Below are 23534 nucleotides of genomic sequence, written 5' to 3'. Positions count from 1 at the left end.
ATTTCATCTCCACAGAAACCAGACACAAAAACATGGCAGAAATGGAGAAAGAAGGGAGACCTCCGGAAAATAAACGGAGCAGGAAGCCGGCTCACCCAGTGAAAAGGGAGATCAATGAGGAGATGAAGGTATTTTTGGATCTCGGGGGCCAGGGAGACTGACTTCTTACTTGCGCCCGCTCCCCGTGGGCCGTGGTATGGATCTGGGGGGTACCGGGGCGCGCTTGTCAGTTTCTGTAGGATGCCCAGAACGGCTCCGCGCCTCCAGGTGTAAAGCAGAGGCCAACTCGCGGGCTGCATCCCCGAAATTGTTGCCAACCTCAGATTTGATGAGGGGGGACCACATACTATTTAACCTTACGAACCCCAGGTTGGCACTGGCGCGTTTCAGAGCGAGGGCACCGGGGACCCGAGCGGCGGTGGGCAGGGGAAGAGGCTTTCCCAGTGGACGGTGCAGTTTCTCCCCCGCTTTTTGGGAATCATTCTCAGGTTCCCTCCAAAGTTAGGAGCCACCTGGCCGGGGCACCCCGGAGAGAGCTCTGTTCCACCCCTCTCCCCTAGCTCACCCTCCTTCTCCTCAATCCCGCTTCCCCCCAACCAACCAGCTGCGACGGCGTGAAGAGCCCGTCAGTGCCCGGCGAGCTGCGGCCCGAGAGGCGCGGGTCTGGGCACGGTCCTGACCGCTCGCCTCGCCCACCCCCGCCCGCTCCTCTCCACTGGCAGCCTCCGCCTCTCGCTCGCCTCTGCCTGCCTCACTTCCCAGCGAAGCAGACCCCGGCCAGCCCCGCTGGAGGACAGCTGTCTGAGGGCGGCCTTTGCAGGGCGCCTGCCCATTGTTCCCAAAGGCCGGCCCGGAGTCCTCTCGGCGAGGCCGGGCTCCCGGCCAGGCCAGCGGTGCACCAGAGGTGGAGAGCGCAGTAGCCTGGCGCTCCAGCTGTTCGCGTTAGAGCGATTGCACAAGAGTACTGCTCGGCTCCGGACCCTCTCGTTGCCCCCCAGCCCCTTATTTTCCATGAAGTTGCGGCTTTTGCCTGGGTGAGGGTTTTATTCTGTGTTGATTTCACGAGTCTCTATTGATTTAAAACAATTTATTTTTCTGCGAGCCATCAAAAAGTAGCAGGTTTGCATTTTGCGGTCTTCTTGGTGTTCCCCATCTTCTGCATGAAATCCTTAATACTGCCAGGTGGCTAAATACTACTACTTGGCCAGTTTTGGTTCAGTTTGTATTTAAAAGACAAACTGGATGAAAATGGTATGCAAGTAAGTCAAATTTATTGAGCTTTGACGCTTTCTTCATTAGAACAAACATTTTCTATCATAGCTCACGCTTAGCAGGGGACGCATGGATATACATCATATATGTATGTGTACCTAGGTGCATATGCTTAGCTTTACTTTCCTCTCGGAAATGTCAGAAGCAACCTAAATATCAGAATTAGGGGTTTTATTACTGGATAAGGAACTTAGTACCTGGAAGCTAGAGGTGCAGCATGAGTCCAACGGAGAATTAAGGGAGATTTGCCTTGAAAATCAATACCATTTCTTATGATGGAAACCACCGTTGATTCCAATGATGGACAGTTATATATATTTTTAAGACCAGTAGAAGTTGTTGTTTTTTGATAGGAACAAAATTTAAACAGTCCATAATAACCATCCTTCTTCACTTACCCTTGCCTGCTGTCCTGCATTTCCAGATTACTTTTGCATTTCATTTTAGGTTGGGGGTGGGGAAAGGGGAGAGAGGTGAAAGCCACTAGGAAATCGCAACCAGCTCTGGCCCTTTAAAACACTGCCTAATGTGATGTATATGGATGGCAGCTTTTAAGTTTCATAGGTTCTAGAATTACAAATTAGCTAATTTTAATCAAAACATGTGAAATGTTATCCCGGCTGGATATAAAGGCTGACTGTGCTCGATGCTTGGGGCTCGCGTTGTTGATTTTGGCTGCAGGCATACTCCGTGGTTTGGGAGATAGTTGTCCTTCTACAGTATAACAGATGTTTGTCTGAACTGGTGAGGAAGAAACAAAAACAACATTGTGTGAAGGGGAAAAATTACACAATTTTTAGCCGATGCTGCAGGACTAAGTATGGAATTAACCTTGGTGCACAGAAATTTCCTCTTTTTAAAATGTTATTTTCCTTCCAAATCACCACCCACTATTTGAAGTTTTAATCCTCACCCTTTCAATCCAGAGTAGTATTAAATAAGAAGTTTTACACAGCAAATAATTCAATTGTCTGTAGGATCAGTATTTTCTCTCTGCTTTGGACCAAAGTAAAATACCCCTAACCAAAATTTTTAGTCATGTTCAAGTATACCATGCCCGAGATCTAGTGGAATTGTTTAGGTGCATTCTTCTAATATAACAGCACCAAAAGTCCTTACTTAAAAAGTGGTTTCTCAAAGTCAAAAGGTGGAAGGGTTATTTTGAACTCCTTAATATCTTTCTGTTTTTAATATTAATAATCACATCAACAAAACCCCTCCCCAAACATCATGATACTATTACTCCTCTAGCTCCCTGAACCTAAGTATAGAGTAACATAACAAGTTGGTTGCCCTGTATATAGTTGTGTGCAACAAAATGTCACCGAGAACACAATGTGGCCTTGTGCAGCTTCATATCGGTGCCGCTGGAGCTGCCTGGCTGTGTTTGCCTTCATCTGAACGGCTTTCATCTGGACCAGTGTAAACTAAGCCCTGGTAAGTAATCACTGCCCGGCAGAAAGAAAGGAATGTATACAGCTAGCGTGGCCTAAGCTGTAAAAACGGAAACCTGAGCCCCCACCTCGGATCACATATCAAGGCTTGAAGGTAGGGGAAATGAAAGGGGGAAAGAGGAGAGAGCAAATGGAAAAGTCAGCCTGGGAAGTGGAGGATCAGGAGGAGGCCCTCCTTAGGGAGATTTGGCTCAGGGATTAGGGAATTTTATCGTGGTGTACAGTGACCTACTCAGGTTTCAACACTGGTTGGATTGAGTTGCTTCTCTGTGAGCTGAAAGAAAAAGGACTGGTGTGTATGTGATTTTTTTCCCCCCTTCGGGTAATAGAAAGGACATTGGTACAAGTGTCTATTTTAAGTACAGCAAATGCAGGGCACTGAGAATGAGCAACAAACTTGCCTCATCATAGAGACTTCCTTCAAGATTTCCTAATTGAGATAGTCACATATTTATTTTAAAATGGCTGGAGAAGACAAACTGGCTGAGGTTTAGCTGACACCAGTAATGGCATTGAAGAGTGTCTTCATGTGGCTAAGAGCTAATGCTGGTTGCTGTTTCACTAGATCAGATATTGAGTTACATTTTCGTTATCACTGGTTTAATGTACATGGCAGTTGTAACAAATTTAAATTTGATACAATATAATTTTGTGTATGAAAAGTACATGACTTGGCATAGCTTGCTTGTAGTGTACTCCCTGAAAATATCTTCAAGTAGAAATGTTTGTCTCATTATGACCTTTACAATGTTTCTTTATCTTTCCTTTTCTTCTTCCCTTATCCTGGTTTTTCCTGATTAAAAAGATTGGTTGTACTAATGTACTTACAGTTAGTATGCCTTATTTAATTAGTGGCTAGTAGAGAGAATTTTTAAAAATCAGACAGCAATGCAGTGTATATGTTTCTAAAGTGAATATCGTGATTGTATCTAATATAATATGTCTCAGGTATACTGTTAGCTCACATGTATCATAATAAATGAATGTCAGGAGGGAATTCTGACATATGGGAAGGTTAATTAGTTTCAGGAGTTCATCCAGAGCATAGTAGATATAATATAGAAACTAACTTCTACTAGTGGATGTGTAAGCATAAATATATGTATAAGGTAAATATTGTTGCACTTAAGGATATGTGTTTTGGCACATAGATCTTTTGTGATCAGTAGCTACCAAACAACAATACAACTCAAAATATCCAAACTGTGAGTAGAGATTATGAGTCCAATTTTTGTCTTTTAAAATTCTTTGACAAAACCAGCATGATTAGATCAAGGATTCTGTGCCGGAAACTTTCCTAAACAAACCATAATTAATGCACTTACAATGTTTAACTTCTTTATCAATTGCTAAACTACAGGAGAATCTGTGTTAAATGTCAGAGATGCTTCTTTGCTGAAGAAGTTTTCTGTCTATAAATATTCTCAGTAAGTAATTTGTACCTAAAATTACGCTTCAGTCCTGATGCCTACAATTTGAGTCAGACACATCTGTTAGAGTTTAGTAGTAAACTTACCACAAGATTTTCTAGTTTGTTTTCTGATGGTCTCGATTTGGCATTAAAAATAACCTGTGTCAATTGCATAGACAATAAAGAAAGTTGCAGAGCCGAGCTGGTGAGATAAATAGCTTGATTTTAAGAGAGAGAGAGAAATCAGAGCGTGGATTGGAAAAGTCAGCATGTTTAAGTTTGAAATTGGCTCATTATTAAAACAGGTATATTTTAAGTTTTGCTGTTGAAACTCTATCCTGGTGTCAGAAGCATAATTCTCAGGAACTTAGAAAGTGAACTTAGGACCCCAGATCCCACTGTGGCATTCACAAATTATGTTAGACTCTCCCTCTAAGCAGTGGCCTCAGGTGTGCCACGTGGCAGAGATGGGGACTAATGTTAGTGGGCATATAGCCCTGGCCTCTTGGGAGCAGGTATAAGATGTTCCTGAGCCTTCAGCCTTGCTCTCACTTGTTCTGCCAAAGACTTCAAGCTAAACCCGTAAAAGACTGTCCTGTGAGAGCTTAGAGGGTTATGTATTATGGTCTGTTCAAACCAGGGGTTTTCTGGGAAGAGTCTCTTTCTCCATCCATGAACTGGTGTGATGTACAGTAGAGCATCATTCTCTAAACCTACTTATACAACTCGCAGGTTCCAGAGACGAGGAAATGGAAAGGAACCACTCCACTTCCTCTTGAATCTGAAATAAACATTTGAACTAGAAGAAAATGAGTCTGACAGACTCATTCCCTTCTGCGTTTCCTGCCTCTGTGCTTGCCAAGCACTGCTCTGAGAAGCCAAGCCCTACTCTCCTTGTGTGAAAGACAGACTTACAGAAACCAAGAGGTAACAGAATTTTTAAAGGAAAGTAAAAAACGGGGCCTCAAAAAAGGGCAAATATTAGCGAGCACAGTGGCTCTCTAAAAGGGAGAGTTCTAGGAAAAGGTAGTCTCTTGTTAGGGTAACCAAACTTTTTATATCTTATATAAAATTCTCTTTTATTTACTGAGTCTTCATACTTAACAAAATTATTAGAAGTAGTAGAAGGTATATCATCAAAATTCTTAAAGTCTAAAACTTCCTCTTGCGGAATGTGAATTTAGCCACACTTGTACTATCAAGCTGATAAGATTATTGAATATGTTCCTAAAGGAGAGGGGATATTACAAGTTAGAAGAGGAAGGAAAAAAACACAGAAGACTTTGTTTTTGATAGTGCCCATTGAAGCATGTAAACAGACATGAAAGCATGTGGTAAGTGAGATTTGCTGAATGTATATTTTAGGATCTGTAGACCAATGGGTGTTAATATCTCTTATATAACCAAAGGCCTGTGGAACTCTGTGCTGCATTAAGGCTAGTGACTTTGGCACAGACAGGAAAACAATGTAACAAGTCTTGGTGATTTTTTAAGGCAGTTCTGCAGCTGTGAAAGGACACAGCTGCACACAGCTGTACACCTGCCATGCCTGCCACAGTGTTAGCCTGAGGGCTGGTATTCACAATTTCACAGCATTTGTTTGACCCTTTTAGGACATTTGATGTCCTGGCAGCAGATTAAAATGTGGGGACATGATTGTCTGCTCTGTATCACGACGAGACAGTAAAGCACTGTACATTTTATATGCAGAACCACATGATTTTGGTTTCATATGCCAATTATATAGCCATCCAATTTAGGATATATCAATAAGAGAGTAAGACTTTCTTTTCCAGCCTGTTCCAGGCCAGAGCTGGGTATTAGTGTTAATGATGTGTCCTCTGCATTAAAATCATTGTGTTGTGGCAAAGAACAATCCTGCAGAATGAACCAAAATGGAGCATAGGAACCATCTTCAAAGAATTTCAAGCTTGAAAGCTGTAGTTCAGGTAAAAACAGCAGGGTTCAGTATGTAAAGTCTGCACTGAGAGTGGGAATCTGGCCACCCTTACTATTTCATGCACATTGATGACCCTCTAGTGGGTCATCTGTGGGGAGCGGCTCGTCCTAACTATACCATTGGATCCAGTGGGATCATAAATGAGGAAGTACTTTGTAATCTGCAAAGGGCTCTTCAAATATTTCTTTTGCACTATTTAAATTTTATGTCATGACCTTTTTCTTGGCAAAACCATAAAATAGAACTGATCCACTGGGTCTGTGTTAAGAAAGACAGCTCAGACTCAGCCCTGGGCCAGGCCTGAGAATAGAGCTAGAAACTGACTTCTGATCAGATTCAATTCCTGCTTCACTCTGGAACTTGAACAAGGCTTCTGCCTGTCTTCTGCAGATTCCCTTTCTTTATCTCTATTAATGAGTCCAATGATGCTTAATAGATATCTACCCCAGAAGTAAGTCAGAGCATATGGAGATGGAAAGGGAGATAAACTGTTTTCCAGAAATAACCATCATTCCACTATTCATAACCTTAACTAGCAGAGATAGTAGCGTTTTTTGCCCCATGCTTTCGCAATTGTTTGGAATTGGGAGTTTCTTTTTCCTTTGAAAGCGTTTCTCATGTGCTCCACTTTCTTGGATAATGGGTGTCAGAATGTTTTGAAGTTAAGTAATGTAACCGACAAATCCTTTTTGTTGTCATAAGGACTGTGACTATAGCTGATGTAGTTGTCTGTAACTGAGACTATGTGTTAATTTTTAATTAAAACTAGTTTTTTATTTTTATGAAAATAATACATGGACATGACAAAAATAGTAGAGTAGGCGATAGAAATAAGCAAAAAGAAAAACAAAGCCTGTAATTTTCCCACCCAGATACAATTACTGTCAACATTTTGATTTATGTCTTTTTATGTCCTTTCTCTATATATGATATATAGTTTTTATAAAAAAACTCATACTGTACTAACCTTCCTTTTAAAACTTAATATACTGTTAATAGCTTTTCGTGGCAATAAAAATTTATCTACAGTATTTATTTTAGTGGCAAAATAGTATTCCATTATATGCCCAAACTATAATTTATTTAACTAGAATTCCTATTGTTTGGCGTTTAGTTTGTTTCTAAGAAAACAACACTGAGATAAACATTCCTGAAACATGCATATTCCCATAGCTATTTTCCTAGGATAGTTTCAACAGTCCCTAGAAGTAAAATTGCTAAGTCAAAGGGTATGTACAATTTTAAGGCTTTTAATGCATGGAGTCAAATTACTCTTTCTTACAGTTGTAGCAATTTAAATTCCCAATAGCATGAGAGTGCTTACTAATACTACATATTATAATTTTTAAGCTTTTACATACTTATTTTTAAAATCAGGTTTTCCTGAATTTTATTTGATCATTTCTCTGTAACTATGCATTTAAATAAATATTTGTGACTGGATTAAGTGCTAAGCATTATGTTAGGTGAGGCATAAAATGAAATTAAGGGTTCCTGCCCTCAGGTAACTTACATTGTATTTGAAATAGATGACATGTTTTACTAGAACTGGGACTTGCAGTGAAAATGGGAATGATGTTTATGGAGAGGGGAAGGGCATGACTTGCCCCTCATTGGGTGAGTGACTGGGGCCTCTTTGAATACTTCCTGCTGTCTTGGGTAGAATACAAATTTGAAAGCACATTGACATTCAGTTTTGCAAGGCCTGGTATGAAAAAATCAGTATCTATGTTTTAAAATCTATTTGTTGTTTTCAAAATAAATAAAATCACCAGTTCTTTTTGAAGATTTTGAAGAACTTGTGTTTCAGAGGTATTTTGAGAATTTGTAATTACTGCTATTTTCAAAGTGTTTTGAAGTCAACTCTTTATTATTTACCTGGTAAAATGTTCAATAAAAAATCACGTAGTGTCATTCACAGCTTCTCAGAAAGGAAAAAAAATCACGTAGGTTGAACTTTGACATTTGTACAGTACTTCCAGTTGAATAAGGAAGGTGTTTGATGAATATCCTGGCAGTTAAGATCCAACAAAAATGATTTTGCTGGTCTAGGAAGAACTCAGGAGGAGTAAAGAAATAGTAAAATTTCCTTTCCACCTGTCTTTCTGTGACCTTTTTGTTTTTGTTTTTATTTTAATTATCAGAAGAGATCATGCTTTCAGACTAAATGTTAGGATTGTCTTTTTTCCTTATGAACCCCTGGAGGTGAGAGAGGAGAATTGGAGAGGGAAGGAAAGAGGCAGAGAAATTAGGTATTAGAAGTACAAAGCAGTTAGAGTTAGATGTAGTATCAAAACATTGTAAAATGAGGAGATTCCATTTTAATTGTGAATCTTGAGCACCACTGTTAAGGAAAGTAGAGGTCAATGATCACATCCAAAAGCAAGCAAAGTCTCAACGTAAGTAGATATGCCCTATTTAGAAATCTCTTTATATATGATATTGACATCCTCTTGCGTGACATCTTTGCAGCTCTTCGATTGGTCCGGGAGGTAGCTTCTTTGGAATTGCGGACACATTGGGAAGTACAGAATTTATAGTAGAAAGAGATCTGGCTTAAGAATTAGAAAATATGTATTTTAGTTTTGACTTTACTAGATCTCTCATGCCTGTCTTTTACCTTTTTGATGCTCTAATTTTCTGTCGTAAAAAGAGGATGTCATATAGGTTCACCAAAAGTTTATTGTGGAAATCAAATACCTAACACGTAGGGTTATTGAAAAGATCAGGAGAATTAAAAGATATAGAAACACTGTAAAGTGCTATAAGACTATTAGACATTATTATAATTACAGTGACCTATTTTCCAAATCCAAATTGGACCACATGGTTTGAGAGATTATTTTTGTGTCACTTCCAAGGTCAAGAAGCAGTCTGCAAAATGTAGTTCAAATGCCAAAATACTGAAATCTCTGGCACATTTTGATGATTTATGGGAGCAATGATAAAATATTTGAAATAGTGACTCAGTAAAATTCATGAGGTATGATCACTGTAATTATGAAATTTCTTTGCAAAAGGTATTTTTTTCTTTTATTTCTTGTATAAGTAGAAGTTCTTTGATTTTACAGAATCCTAAAACTGGGAGGGACTCTTAACAAAAGAGACTCTACTTCATTTCCTGCCCTAGGTCTCCAGGAGAAATGCTGGGTAAAGATTTTGGGGGAGGCAGATTTCATAGCCTGCCTTAGTTCAGTGGCTTGTTTTATTACTGAACATCCTTATCTCAAAAATCTCTCTGCATTTTAACTACTATTACCTTTATTATTTTTCACATATATATGTATATATAAAAGAAACTTAGGAAGTGAATAACTTTTTAAATAGGAAATTCCTTTTTAAGGGATAATAATACAAAAAAAAATGCTGAAAAGTAACTGTTGTAATTCTCTGCTAGAAAGACTTGAAAATCTTTATAGGTCATAAACATTAAATTCATGTCTCAGAATATATTATGTTTCTTCAGGCACAGTAGCTCACACCTGTAATCCCAGCACTTTGGGAGGCTGAAGCAGGTGGATCACTTGAGGTCAGGAGTTTGAGACCAGCCTGGCCAACATGGTGAACCCTGTCTCTACAAAAATAGAAAAATTAGCTGGGCATGGTGGCTCACGCCTGTACTCCCACCTACTTGGGAGGCTGAGGCACTTGAGCCCAGGAGGTGGAGGTTGCAGTGAACCAGGATTGTGCCACTGCACTCCAGTTTGGCCCACAGAGTGAGACCCTGTCTAAAAAAAAAAAAAAAAGGAAAAGGAAAAAGAATATGTTTCTTGGAGGATAATGTTAAAAATACATTTTATTTACTTTGGTTTAGCACCATAATGAACTATGACATCTAGCATCAAACTTCACCTTGAAATTTAAAATTAAAAATTTTTGATTCCTTGGAGTCCTTTGACTTCTTCATACAATAGTGTATACAACAGAAGTAATAGTCATTTCTTGTAACCGTACTACAAGAAACTTTGGTGATCATTTTCTCTTTCATCTTGCCCCTTTCGTGAAAGCTTTGAGATTTATGGCTTGAAGTTATATAAACCTTTGTTTTCTGCTTTTGTAGCAGTATATCAAAACATTAAGGTGTTTATTTTTATTTTCCATGACAAGAAAGGGAATGTTTTAGAGTTTATTTACCCTGACATTTATAGTAACTTGAAAATCATGGAATAGATCAAGTTCATATTGATTGTTCCATGAAGCCTCTGACTTTTCAGCACAAACCATAAACTAAACTGATGCAGTTTTGATGCTCAAATAATGTGAATTTGGTGTTAATATTCCAGCTGAGGTTTCAATTTTTACCCAAATGTCTAAAACTTCTGGATCCCATCCCTGGAACTGGTTCTGAAAGGCTGAATGGCTTTGCAGCTAGACTAAAACAAATCTATATCCTTGGCTAGAGGATTGCTCCATGAATTAAGCATTCACAGCCTTTGTGTGACTTCAGAGGCTAGACAGAAACAGGAGAAAGTGGCACCCATAGATGACCGGTCTATAAAACTGGATATAGTCACTAGGGTATATGCAAAAGATATTCCGTCTTGGCACAGTTTTCTTAGAGATTGGGGCAAGTGGCACACTGACCAATCGGATGGCTTGCATTTGGCTTTTAATGCTGTTGGGAATTGGTTTTTTGATGAAAAGTATAAGCCTCATCCTTGGAGATTTCTGCTGCCAGACCATTGATAGAGGACCTCTATTTGTGTGCCTAGGGATTGTCATTCTCAAGCCAGGCTCTCATCTCAGTGAAAGAAATTAGGTGTTGGGGAGACTGACGCCTCATTAAAGAGATCTCTTTTGATTTAGTGGGGCAGCGTTCAACCCAGTCCTCCTCAGTGATATTCCTAAAGTTGCTGAACTTATTATTCATATTGATCATATTTTTGTGCATTCATGAAAAGTATGTCTATTTAATGTGGACACGACCAGCCATCGGAGAGAATAAATGCCTCACTAAAGCTTGATATGACTGACTGTTGGCCTTGTGAATGGTAACACTGAATCAATCTGGCTAGTTTTTCTTAATGGTTAATACACTGTACCATCACAGATTGACCCAGTTGGAGTTCAGAGCTTAAGTGGGTACTAAAGTAAAAAACCTAGCATTCTGTGGGTAGTTTGAAATGCCAGGTTTGTTTTTGTGGAGTCAGTAGTGTAATGTCTTTTATTTTTTATGCAACCCCTGCTGAAATTTAAAGTCATGAAATTCAAGAAAACATGGAACTCACACGTTGAGACTGTGCACACTCTGGCTTAGCCTTGGTGCTTTGTTTCAGGTATATAAATTATACATCGCAGTGTAATTCAGAAATGACAGCTTCTCAGAAGGATAATAAAAGATTCTTTGAGCCACAAAGAAGGTTAGAATATATAGTTTTTCTAGCTCAGCTTAGGAAGCTCATGGTTCCCTGCCAGATAGGAATGTTTAAGGCACACACAAGCATTAAGGTCATTAACACACAGAGTCTTACATCTTGTTTCCAGATATAGCAATTGATAAGGTACTAAGATATAGTCACTTTAATGTAAGATATTAAATCTGTCCAATTATTATTTTCAAAGTATGATATCCATAACAACAGCAACAGTGATATTATCTTACATTTATGTATTGATTTATAGTTTATAAAATGTTTTCTTACAGTATCCCAAATCTGGACTGGCTAGTAACTTTAAAGTTATTTGGTACTTTTATGTTACTTGTCAGAAGACAATCTTAGTGACCTTTGATTTTATGGAGAAAGAACCTGTCACTAATGAAATTTATAAAGCAACTTATGCATTGATTTTTTAAAAAAAATTTTTTTTGAGATGGAGCCTTGCTCTGTTGCCCAGGCTAGAGTGCAGTGGTGTGATCTCAGCTCACTGCAACCTCTGCCTCCCAGGTTCAAGCGATTCTCCTGCCTCAGCCTCCCGAGTAGCTGGGATTAGAAGTGTGTGCCACCAGGGCATTTTTTTGGTAGACATGGGGTTTCACCATATTGCCCAGGCTGGTCTTGAACTCCTCATCTCAAGTGATCTGTCCACCTCAGCCTTCCAAAGTGCTGGGATTACAGGCGTGAGCCACTGTGCCTGGCCTGATTTTTGAAAAAAACTCTTGCAGAAGGAAAAAAATAAAAAAGAAAGACCCTTGTAACCTATTGTAACCTAGCTTTCTGTATGGTACTGTTAACAATTGTGAAATTTTTCTTTGTTGAAATTCGGCTTTATCTGCGATAAGAGTTATGTTAAGAAAACAACACCTAAATCAGAAAGCAATTTTAATTTAAATTGATCTGAACCACAAAAGGTTGTTTTCATTTTCAAAATCTTTTCTTAGCTGTTTTTGTGATTCACCTTTCAATATTTTTGTATTGATGTTAGATATAGACTTTATAGACTAATAAGCTAAAATATGACTTCCTATTCACAGGCAAAACTAACAAATGTAGTACCTTATTATCTTATTATCTTTAAATTACAAATATCTGAAGCCCTGTCATAATTGAATGCATCATCCTAAGATTTAAAAACATTATCGTTTTTGAACATTATTTGAAAAATGAACACCACACTAGGGGAAGTGAGGCAGGGCAGCAAATAAATGGGGTAGGACAAGCAGAATTCAATTTATGCATTCTTTTCAAGTAGTTATTGATTATAGAAATAAGTAGTACTACCTATGCTTCTCTTTCAGAACTTTGCAGAAAACACCATGAATGAACTCCTTGGCTGGTATGGCTATGATAAGGTTGAATTAAAAGATGGTGAAGATATTGAATTCAGGAGCTACCCTACAGATGGGGAGAGCCGGCAGCACATTTCTGTTCTCAAAGGTAATGACATTTAATGTCCTTTTGTTCATGCAAAGAAGGATTAACTATCTCAACCTGCCAGAATTGAGTTGCTTTGGGACTCATTTTGTTGATTATGCCAATGGTTGATTTAAACATACATCCCCAATAGTGCTTTCCCATAAGCAGAATTCTGCAGAAATATAAAAGAACAACATAAAACAAAAATAGACACAACTTAATCTCCTCCCAGCTATGGGAGAACTAGATAGGGACTAGCGACCTAAGTGCCATGGTCCTGCATACAGATTTAAAGAAAGGGACAATGTTTGCTAACTAGAGTTTCCTGATGCCTTTGATAGATATCAGTTGTTGGGGACTGGGGCTTCTGTTAAGTGAAATGTTAGGTTTAGATCTTCAGACTGCTAGAGAGATTCACTGTTAGTTTGGTAATCCTCCTTCCTTTTTATTTTTTCAGTGGGAAATCTAAATGGTAGTACTATTTTTGTTTTGCTTGACGTTTTCATTCTTTCCCTGCCCCCACACACTTGAATAGGGTAAAAAGAGGAGTAAGAGAGTGGTAGATGATTAGAGCCTATATTACTCTTTAAGAATTTTTTAATCAAAGCCCAGCTAAAGAGTGAAAATTACAGAGCCTTGGCAGAGCTGAATTAACACCGATTCTACCAGTGGGTAGCAGTGCCAGATATCTCATGGGGGAAGTCTGTATGAATACTGAATTTATGAACCTAAATTAGGAATGAGAGCTTGCTTGTCAAAGAAGAGAAGTATGTGAAGAAGCAACCCATTTAAGGAACTTTAATAAAATGTGGGTAAAACAAATTGTACATCATCACTGGCAATTTGATCAATATTTGCATTGCATTCAAAATCTGTTGGCATAAACTACCTGTTCAAACACTTTATTTTCAGTCTTTAAGATAGAGCTTTCCCTTCATATATACCAAGCAAGGAAATGTAATTGAGCTGTCCTGCAGGCAAGTGGAATTGAGTGTACATGACAAATTTTATGTTAAGCTTACTATAAAATTGTACACATCATGCTACGGAGATAGTATCATCAATTTCACTGTAAATGAAAAATGCACGTCATGAGTTTGTATTCTATAAACTAATAGCTCATATAATACTTGGCCTAGGTAATAATCTTTGCTTCTGGGGAACATACAGCATGCCAGGATATGCTATAGAAGGAAAAAGTTATTTACCATGGTTGAGGTTTTTGTTCATTTGTTTTTTTTAAGTGATTCACATGCAAGGATACGATGTACAAAGCTCATATCATTGTAAGTTTTACAAATTTTTATTTTTGTTATTTTTTAATGGGTATTATCCATACCTTGTGAAGCATCAGTTTTCTTCCCTGCTTCTTTCTCATTGGTTCATGTGATTATATTATGATACAAGTTTATAATACAGTGGGACCTAGTTACAATGCTGGAGGGCATGTTTTAGGCTTTCCCCTGGTAGCCAGAGAGCTATGTTTGCTGTATATCATGTTGTACATGGAAAAAAAGGTTAATTGCCTCTTAATTTTCTTCTCTTTCTTTCTTTTTTTTTTTTTGGAGACAGAATCTTGCTCTGTCACCTAAGCTGGAGTGCAGTGGCGTGATCTCAATTCACTGCAACCTCCGCCTCCTGGGTTCAAGCGATTCTTGTGCCTCAACCTCCCAAGTAGCTGGCATTACAGGGGTGTGCCACTATGCCTGGCTGATTTTTGTATTTTTAGTAGAGACGGGGGTCTTACCATGTTGGCCAGGCTGGTTTCAAACTCCTGGCCTTGAGTGGTTTGCCTGCCTTGGCCTCCTGAAGTACTGGGATTACAGGCCTGAGCCATAGTGCCTGGCCACTTCTCAGTTTTGTTTTGTTTTGTTTTTGTTTTTTGAGATGGAGTCTCACTCTCTCTGGAGTGCAGTAGCATGATCTCAGCTCACTGCAACCTCCGCCTCCCAGATTCAAGTGATTCTCTTACCTTAGCCTCCCGAATAGCTGGGACTACAGGCACACATCACCATGCCTGGCTAATTTTTTGTATTTTTAGTAGAGACGGGGTTTCACCATGTTGGCCAGGCTGATTTTGAACTCCTGACCTCAGGCGATCCATCCTCCTTGGCCTCCCAAAGTACTGGGATTACAGGCGTGAGCCACCTCGCCCAGCCACCACTTCTCAATTTTCTATGGAATTTTACAGTGCTAAAATTTATCACCATGATTCAACTGGAATATTAGCTATCATAGTGGAACAAATTATAAAGGAACCCGTTGGAAATTTGTGGTAACCAGACTAAAAAGTTCCTGGATGAACTGGAGTTCTAGTACATTGTTTAAAGATTTGCAAGAAAAAATTTCTTTGGTTCATGGCCATTTTACTTGAGAAAATTAGGAAAAATTTAAGTCGACTGCATTACGTTCTTTGGTCATGTTGAATATGATTTTTTTCTTTTGCAGAAAATTCTTTGCCAAAACCAAAATTACCCGAGGACAGTGTTATTTCACCATACAATATAAGCACAGGCTATTCAGGGCTTGCCACTGGAAATGGACTCAGTGACTCACCTGCAGGGTCAAAGGATCATGGCAATGTGCCCATTATTGTACCTTTAATTCCACCACCTTTCATAAAGCCACCAGCAGGTAAGTCACTACTGGTGTTTTCAGTGATAGCAATTCATAGAAAGTTGTTTTAACTATCTTATGAATAATTATTAAATGCTCAAGTTAACTTTGGTAGAGGCTGTCTTAGGGACCTTATAGGTAAGAAATGTTGATACAGGCATTACTTAGAGTATTATTGTCATATTAGGAAAATTTCCTTACCTACTACTACTTAGGCTATAAACTTTCAACTGACAATAAACCTTTTCTACCACTGACTACAAAACAATGTTATTTTCCTTCTCTGAAGTCATCTGTTTAAAATGAGAAAAAAACATAAAATGGTTTTTAAAAATAAGATATAGACAATGACTGTTTAGTAAGAAAAAAGTAACCATGGTTGGCCTGTAATCCCTGCACTTTGGGAGGCCAAGGTGGGCAGATCACCTGAGATCAGGAGTTTGAGACCAGCCTGGCCAACATGATGAAACCCTGTCTCTACTAAAAATACAAAAAATTAGTATTTTGGGATTAGCTAGTAATCCCAGCTACTCCGGAGGCCGAGGCGGAAGGATCGCTTGAACCTGGGAGGCAGAGGTTGCCGTGGGCCGAGATCGCGCCACTGCACTCCAACCTGGGCAACAAGAGCACAACTCCGTCTCAACAAAAAGAAAAAGTAACCACGGTTGAACTGGGTGGTGCATAAGGAGGGCCGCCTCTCCTCTGGGGTCTCCTGAGGGGAGGGATAGTTTTATAAAAGGGCATGTGGCAGGCTTGTTCTTCTACATGCCTTCCTCGAAATCTACTAGAGAAACCACCTAGATTAAGCTTGTCCAACCTGTGGCCCAACACAAATTTGTAAACTTTCTTAAAACATTACAAGTTTTTTTTTGAGATTTAATTTTTTTTTTTTTTTCCGAGACGGAGTTTCACTCTTCTCACCCAGGCTGGAGTGCAGTGGCGCTATCTTGGCTCACTGCAACCTCTGCCTCCAGAGTTCAAGTGATTCTCCTTCCTCAGCCTCTCAAGTAGCTGGGATTACAGCCACTCACCACTGTGCCTGGCTAATTTTTATATTTTTAGTAAATACGGGGTTTCACCATGTTGGCCAGGCTGGTCTTGAACTCCTGACCTCAGGTGATCCACCTGCCTCGGCCTCCCAAAGTGCTGGGATTACAGGTGTGAGCCACCATGCTGGGCCCTAAAACAATTTTTTAATCTCATCGGCTATCGTTATTGTTAATGTATTTTATGTGTGGCCCAAGATAAGATAATTCTTCGTCTAATGTGGCCCAGGGAAGCTCAAATGTTGGACACCCCTGAAGATTATGTATCTTCTCCACACAGAGTTCTTTCTAATTCCTGGAAACCTCTCTGATAGTTTTTTCTTTTCTTTTCTTTTTTTAATGGAAATCTTTCACTTGTGTGAGAATGTAATTCATTCTTTTATATTTCCTGAAAATTAGATGGCAGTGTATTAGATCTAGATGGAAGTGGGCTGAGTGTTATGTGATATTGCAAGCTGGGCTATAGGTATGTTTCACACAGAGAAGTTAAATAATATTGTATCTGGCTCGCTATAAAATGTTGGAATCATCCTAGAGTGTTTACTTGTAACGCTGGTTATTTTTCTGTGTGTTGAATTGAACAATGATAAAACTGAGTTTCAACAGCAGTACTTACTATAACATACTAAAGCTAATGTTTGTGTTTTTATTAGGGAAGATAGGTATTTGGTTATGCGTCCATAAACAGTGAAGAAATTTGTAGATACAAGTTCCTCGGCCTATGTTATAGATATACTTGCACTGTATTCTAAGTATTACTCTCATTTTCCTTCATGGTTCCTGCTACATTCTTTTGCTTGGTCTGCTACATTTTAGCAGTAAAAATGTCCCTTCAGCCTGGCATGGTGGCTCATGCCTGTAATCCCAGCACTTTGGGAGGCCAAGGCGAGTGGATCACCTGAGGTCAGGAGTTCAAGACTAGCCTGGCCAACGTGGAGAAACCCTGTCTCTACTAAAACTGCGAAAATTAACCGGGTGTGTTGGCGGGCACCTGTAATCCCAGCTACTCGGGAGGCTGATGTAGGAGAATTGCTTGAACCCAGGAGGTGGAGGCTGCAGTGAGCTGAGATCATGCCACTGCACTCCAGCCTGGGTGACAGAGTGAGACTCCATCTCAAAAAAAAAAAAAAATGTCCTTTCATATTGAGGTCTTAGATATGTCATTAAAATCCGTTTGCCTGTCAAAATCACTTGTAATTGTATTTGTCTACTAATTACTAATGTAATTGGTGTATCACATAAAGTTTGCCTTACTAATGTCCCTATTCTTCTTTGGTTGATTGTTTTGTGATATAGAGGGGTCCATATTTATTTCCCAAGGACCAAAGACATATTTTACATAGGCCAAGTGGGAAAAAAAGGGTAACTGATTTTGTAAATGTACAGTTTATGTTTGAATATATGCCCAGTGGCTTAGGGGAGGGGAGATGATGATGAGGGTATCAATAAGGTAGTATGAGTAAGTGACAATTACATGGGGTTCAGATTTAGACAGATTGGGTTCAAATCTAGGCCTTGTCACATACCACCTCTTTGAACGCGGACAAGTTATATAAGCTCTCTTCCCTTCAGTTTTCTCATCTGTAGAATGGGGATCCCAGCCCTACCTCATGTGGTTGTTGTCGAGATGAGATAAGAAAATGTACGTAAGGCTGGGCGTGGTGGCTCATGCCTGTAATCCCAGCACTTTGGGAGGCCAAGGTGGGTGGATCACCTGAGATCAGGAGTTCGAGACCAGCCTGACCAACATGGAGAAACCCCGTTTCTACTAAAAATACAAAATTAGCCTGGTGTGATGGCACATGCCTGTAATCCCAGCTACTAGGGAGGCTGAGGTAGGAGAATCGCTTGAACCTGGGAGGCGGAGGCTGCGGTGAGCCAAGATCGCACCATTGCATTCCAGCCTGGGCAAGAAGAGTGAAACTCCATCTGAAAAAGAAAATGTATGTAAAGCCCTTAGCATAGTGCCTGCCACACAAAACCAGACCTTTTTTCTTTTTTTCTGCCCTAGAGTTATCATGCAAATAAATTGTGCATAAGAAGGTGTACATCCAAATGCAAATTGATCTCAAAGATTTATTTGAGCAAAGCAAACAGCTTTAGAAATTAGCATAGCTGAGGCTAACATAAGTTTGGCATGCCAAAAAACCTGCCCTGGAGTTTCCTGGTGAGCCAGCCACGTGGAATTCAAGCACACAGCTCCTATTTAACTGTAATTCCACATCAGATCAGGAAATAAATATGTGAAGGGACAGAGGCCAAAAATTGAGCCTTGAAAGTCTTAGATGTAGGAACTCTGAGGAATTAGAAGCCAGAGTAACTGAACACCAGTGGTTTTATTGGTTTTGTGCTGTCTTCCATGGAATTCCAAGGCGCTCATCTGTTGAAAATAAAATGTAGGGAAGGACATGTTTAATTTTCTGTCTCTGCTCTCAACTTTGATTCTGTCCTACTCAAGGGTTCTATATGACAAGACAAAGATACAAAAAGATTCTCTACTTTTAAGGAGCTTATTCTCTTAGTTACCAAGCAGGAACTTATAGGAAAGTTGAATTTTGATTTAGTCATACTATCTAGGGCAGGGGTCTGCAAACCTTTTCTGTAAAGGGTCAGATAGTATTTTAGACTTTTTAGACCATACTGTCTCTATCACAACTACAGAGCTCTTCTGTTGTAGCAGAAAGGCAGTCATAGATAATACAGAAAGAAATGGGTGTGGCTGTGTTCCAATAAAGCTTTATTTACAAAGAAGACAGTGGGCCGGGTTTGGCCCGGGGCATAATTTGCTGCTTGTGCTAGGGTAAGATTAGCCAAAGTCTCCTGATAGCAGGAAGGTGACTAGAGTTTCAAAGAGTCAGACTGTGGACTTTGCTGAGGTGCACTATGTAATATTTCAAGAAAGGAAGTACAAGGGCAGGAAAATAGTGAGTTTTCAGGGTGTTTGGTGAGCTCTGTCACAATATTTGTTGAATAAATGAATGAATGACTGATACTCAAATCTTATTGCACATATATAAGCATTTCACTGAGAAAATACTAATGTTTTGTCTGGATTAGTCCCAACCTGTTTGACCTTGACCACAGCTTCCTTGATAGTGAAATGAGGATTCCATCACTCTTAATTATCCGTGGCTAAAGTCAACAAATTATCCAGAACTTCCATCTAGTGAATCATTTTAACTCTTCCATTGCTGAAACTTTTACCAGAGTTGTGATTCAAGGTAATTGAGTTGAGATATGCTGTCAGTTTTCTAGCTGTGTGTAGGTTAATGCGGCATTCCTGTGGGGAAACAAATAAAGGGTACAGTGGCTAGGAGCAAAAGGCCCCTTGATAATCAGCCCGTGAATAATTTAGCGTTGACTGTATCATGCAAGTTCACCTCTCCATATAGGGAAGATGAGGATCACATGTATGCTTTGGATTCCTGTGTTAGTGTTCAAATTACTGTAAACTGGCTATGTGAAAATGCTAATAATGCCTTTTATTTTGTTAAATTTTTTAGACTTTATGAAATTTATTCACATTGATTATTTTATTTAATTTGGGCTTCATATAACTCTGGGAAATAGCATGTTAGATATTGAATTTAAAGAGCTGAAGTTCAAATAGGGTTAAATGGCTTTTTCAAGGTCACATGGCTTCTAAGTACTTGAGCCAAGACTGGTACTGAGGTCTTCTGACTCCTAATCCAAAATTCTTTTTAATGTAAATTGTCTTTTAGCATATTCTTACAAAATTTCCCTAGATTGTATCAGAATAATAATGCCTATTAATATACTACTTCCAGATACCCCAGTGACAGGACATACACTCTCTTCTTGCTAAAAGTTACTTTTTCAAGTCCACATTTTTGGGGATACTCGATGAGTTCTTCCCTAACCCTGAGAATCTGTGGTTCTATAAACGTGGATGGCCCATAGGGGTAAAATTTTACAGTTCTTGCCATCATGAGGCAAGTTGCTTCTCTTTGGGGTTACCAGAGGGCTCCATCCAGTCAGGTACTGTTTCCCAAGCATGTGTTTCATGTGCTGGGGCAGGCTTACCACTGGATCCCATCCATGTCTTGGCAGCCAGTGGGCCCAGTGGAATACTCATGATTGGGAACACGGTGATACTGCATTCACTTGGATTTCCACTCTCCTTTCTCACAGCTGCATACAGAATTGTGGGTGTAGCTTACTTCTGGGCCTGGAGAATTGCTCTTCTGGCCCTGCCTTCCCTTTTCTCTGGAGAAGGGGAGCTCCCGTGTCTTGGTGGTTACCACAGCATTGACCCTGCTCTGGCCACACATGTGTGCATTCATCTTCCAACTCTGTGCTGCCTTTCCCCCAACAGAGACAGCCTCTGGCCCTTGGTATAGTTTGTGACATCACAGGCATTACTATGGTAACAGATGTGTTATAAACACAGAATAATAGCTTTGCTTTTGCTTTCCCCATCCCCCGCCCCCATGCAGTGAAGGGAATCACCATGATCCTTAAATAATAATCACAGACTTTTTTGCAGACTCTAGGAAATGAACAGAATAAGGCTTTGCCATATAGGCAAGCCATGAAGAAAACTGTTATAAGAATATTAGAAAATAATAAAAGTATTGACCAACACTTTCTTTTTGTACAAACACGTCTTTATTCTTTCAGTTTGAACAAATGTAAAAACCTCCTTTGCTAATTTAAAAAATCACATCATGAACATAATCTGAAGTGGCAAAAAATATATCAGAGAGAATTTTGAAAGATAGGTTAATTAAACTGTAACTTGGCTGTAATTCATCTCATGTTAGAGACTTTAGCATGGGTTCAACCCTTTGAGACTTCATTCGAAGATGATCATGCCTGTAAAGGGCTTAGGCATGGATTGTAAGAACTGTGCTGTAGTGAGTCTTCATTAAGATATTTGGCCTTCTCTGATTTTAGTTGAGCATTAAATTTGGTCCCCTCCAAGTTTGATGATTGAGGTAAAGCACTCAGAAGGGATTTTGGATACACATCTTTGTCAAAGGCCTTACAATGGTCTTCACTGCTTTACAAGTGTAATAGCGCTTGGCTGCATTGACTGGTCATCAGTTTTCTGCAGTGGTAGGGCAGGTTTGGGTCTCCCCACCTTGTCAACTTCTGGTCAAAGTAGCCAGGGTAGACCCTGGCCCAGTTGAGACTCAAACCAGGACTTTTTCCCCTCTAGTTTCGGGTTTGCTCCATGACAACATTTTGCTCCCAAGAATTTTTTTTTAAATTAATAAAACTATCAGTGTGATTGTTTTTGTTCACGAGGAAAAATGAAATGAAGCAACTTTTTCTAGTGAGAGCTTTCCTGCTGCAGAAAACACTGTATACCTAGAAAACCACATTTTAGATCTGAATCTTTTGACAGGTTTTCCCAGAGGCTTACAACTTGCCTATTCCAAGTCCAGAATCCTTGTAAATCTCTGAATACTTTAAAATGAAATGAAATGTGAAAAAAAGAGGGAATATACTTCTCTTTATGCATTTATGTGGCAGTCTTCAATGAAGTGTCTTTTACCTCAAATGAAAAGTGCCCTTATTCTTATTTCTTACCATGTTCGCACATTTGAAGTAAAAGGAAGAGCATGTCCACATGGCCTACACAGGTTTGTGTGGAGCAAGATAAGATCAATCCTCTAAAACCAGCTTGATTTCCTGTGTGCAGAAATATCTTGTCTTTCTTTGAAAACAACGACCGTTTCCTGTCCTCCAGGATGGTTTGCTTTTCAGTTAGTTTTCCAAATTTGAGTTCCATTATAGTCAGGGAAATATGATATATTTTTTCAGGCAAATCTTGAAATTCCTAAGGGGTTATAAGAACTGGGCTCTAAGGAACCATTAGCTTAACGGAGAATATGGAAACAGTCACGTGATCTGCTAACCTCTGTATATAGCTGAGTAACCCACAGTTAATAAGCATGTTACTTTTTGGCTTTTATAATTCCGACATGGAGTTGTACTTGCAGGGAAATGGGAATGAGAATGTGGTTTGCATTATGATTATTATTTATTTTATCTGTTATTCAATATTCTTGGGGCTTGCATATGATGATGTGTTCCAAATAGCCATTAAGAAAACAGGATTTAATCAAAATTGCTTTGGACTTTATTTGTCCAACTTTTAAAATATGATTATTAAATAAAATTACCTAGAGTTAATGGGATTGGGATGACTTACTATTTATGAACCAGTTGCAATTCTCAAAAAAAAAAAGAAAGAAAGAAAAAGAGTTCACTGAACCCTCAGTTTTCCCAATCACTTAGGATAAGGACAGGAGGAATTAATGATGAATGGCAGAAATAAGAGTACTTAATAATGTAATGATATAATCTCATCATAGCTAATAGTTTCTGAGCATGTGTTATGCGTTGTGCTAATAGATTTATGTCATTTAATTTTCACAACTCTATGTGGATGCTATTATTAACCTTGTTTTACAGATGAGAAAACTGAGGCCCAGAAAAATTGAGCAACTTGCCTGAGGTTACACAGATACTGAGTGGCAGAGCTGATATTTGAACCTATACATTATGTCTCCTTAGCCTATATCCTTAACCACTGGATTATCCAAAACACTATGCCAGTATTTCAGTCAGTTAAGTATTTACTGAATGTTCTTTACATTGTGCTAGAAATACAGATATATGTCATCATCCGTGACTACCAAGAACTTAATAGTACTGTTGGCATATGATCAAAACATCATTCTAGTTTGACTTTGGAATGTATGATATAATTTTAGTTGCATATGGAGGGTGGATGGTAGGACTACAAGGGTAATTAAAGTGGAGTAGCAAAAAGTCTATAGGCAGATAATCAATAACTGTTATATTTATACAGTTGAGGGGAAATGGTGCCTGAAACTTAATATAGGCTAGAAGATAGTAATTTAAAATTCAAAGTGATAAAAAAAGATCCAAAATGAAACCTGAAAATGTTAGCCACTATGATGTGGGTCCTGCTTTATTGTTCTCTTT

General features: G+C 39.1%; 1 protein-coding gene across 1 annotated transcript in view; it reads left to right on the top strand.

Moving 5' to 3' along the window:
* Positions 1-6: 6 nt before the first annotated feature.
* SOBP (sine oculis binding protein homolog (Drosophila)) overlaps positions 7-23534 on the top strand; it is a 170722-nt gene continuing 147194 nt past the window's right edge. The window contains exons 1-3 of the mRNA XM_011996257.1: positions 7-128; positions 12774-12912; positions 15340-15525. Coding sequence (XP_011851647.1) covers positions 33-128; positions 12774-12912; positions 15340-15525 — 421 coding nt within the window. The 5' untranslated portion in view covers positions 7-32. The remainder of the gene's footprint in view (positions 129-12773; positions 12913-15339; positions 15526-23534) is intronic.

Source organism: Mandrillus leucophaeus, unplaced genomic scaffold (assembly GCF_000951045.1).
Source record: "Mandrillus leucophaeus isolate KB7577 unplaced genomic scaffold, Mleu.le_1.0 Scaffold507, whole genome shotgun sequence".
NCBI lineage: Eukaryota > Metazoa > Chordata > Mammalia > Primates > Cercopithecidae > Mandrillus > Mandrillus leucophaeus.
The sequence above is the reverse complement of the archived record's forward strand: the minus strand, read 5'-3'. Positions and strand labels throughout refer to the sequence as shown.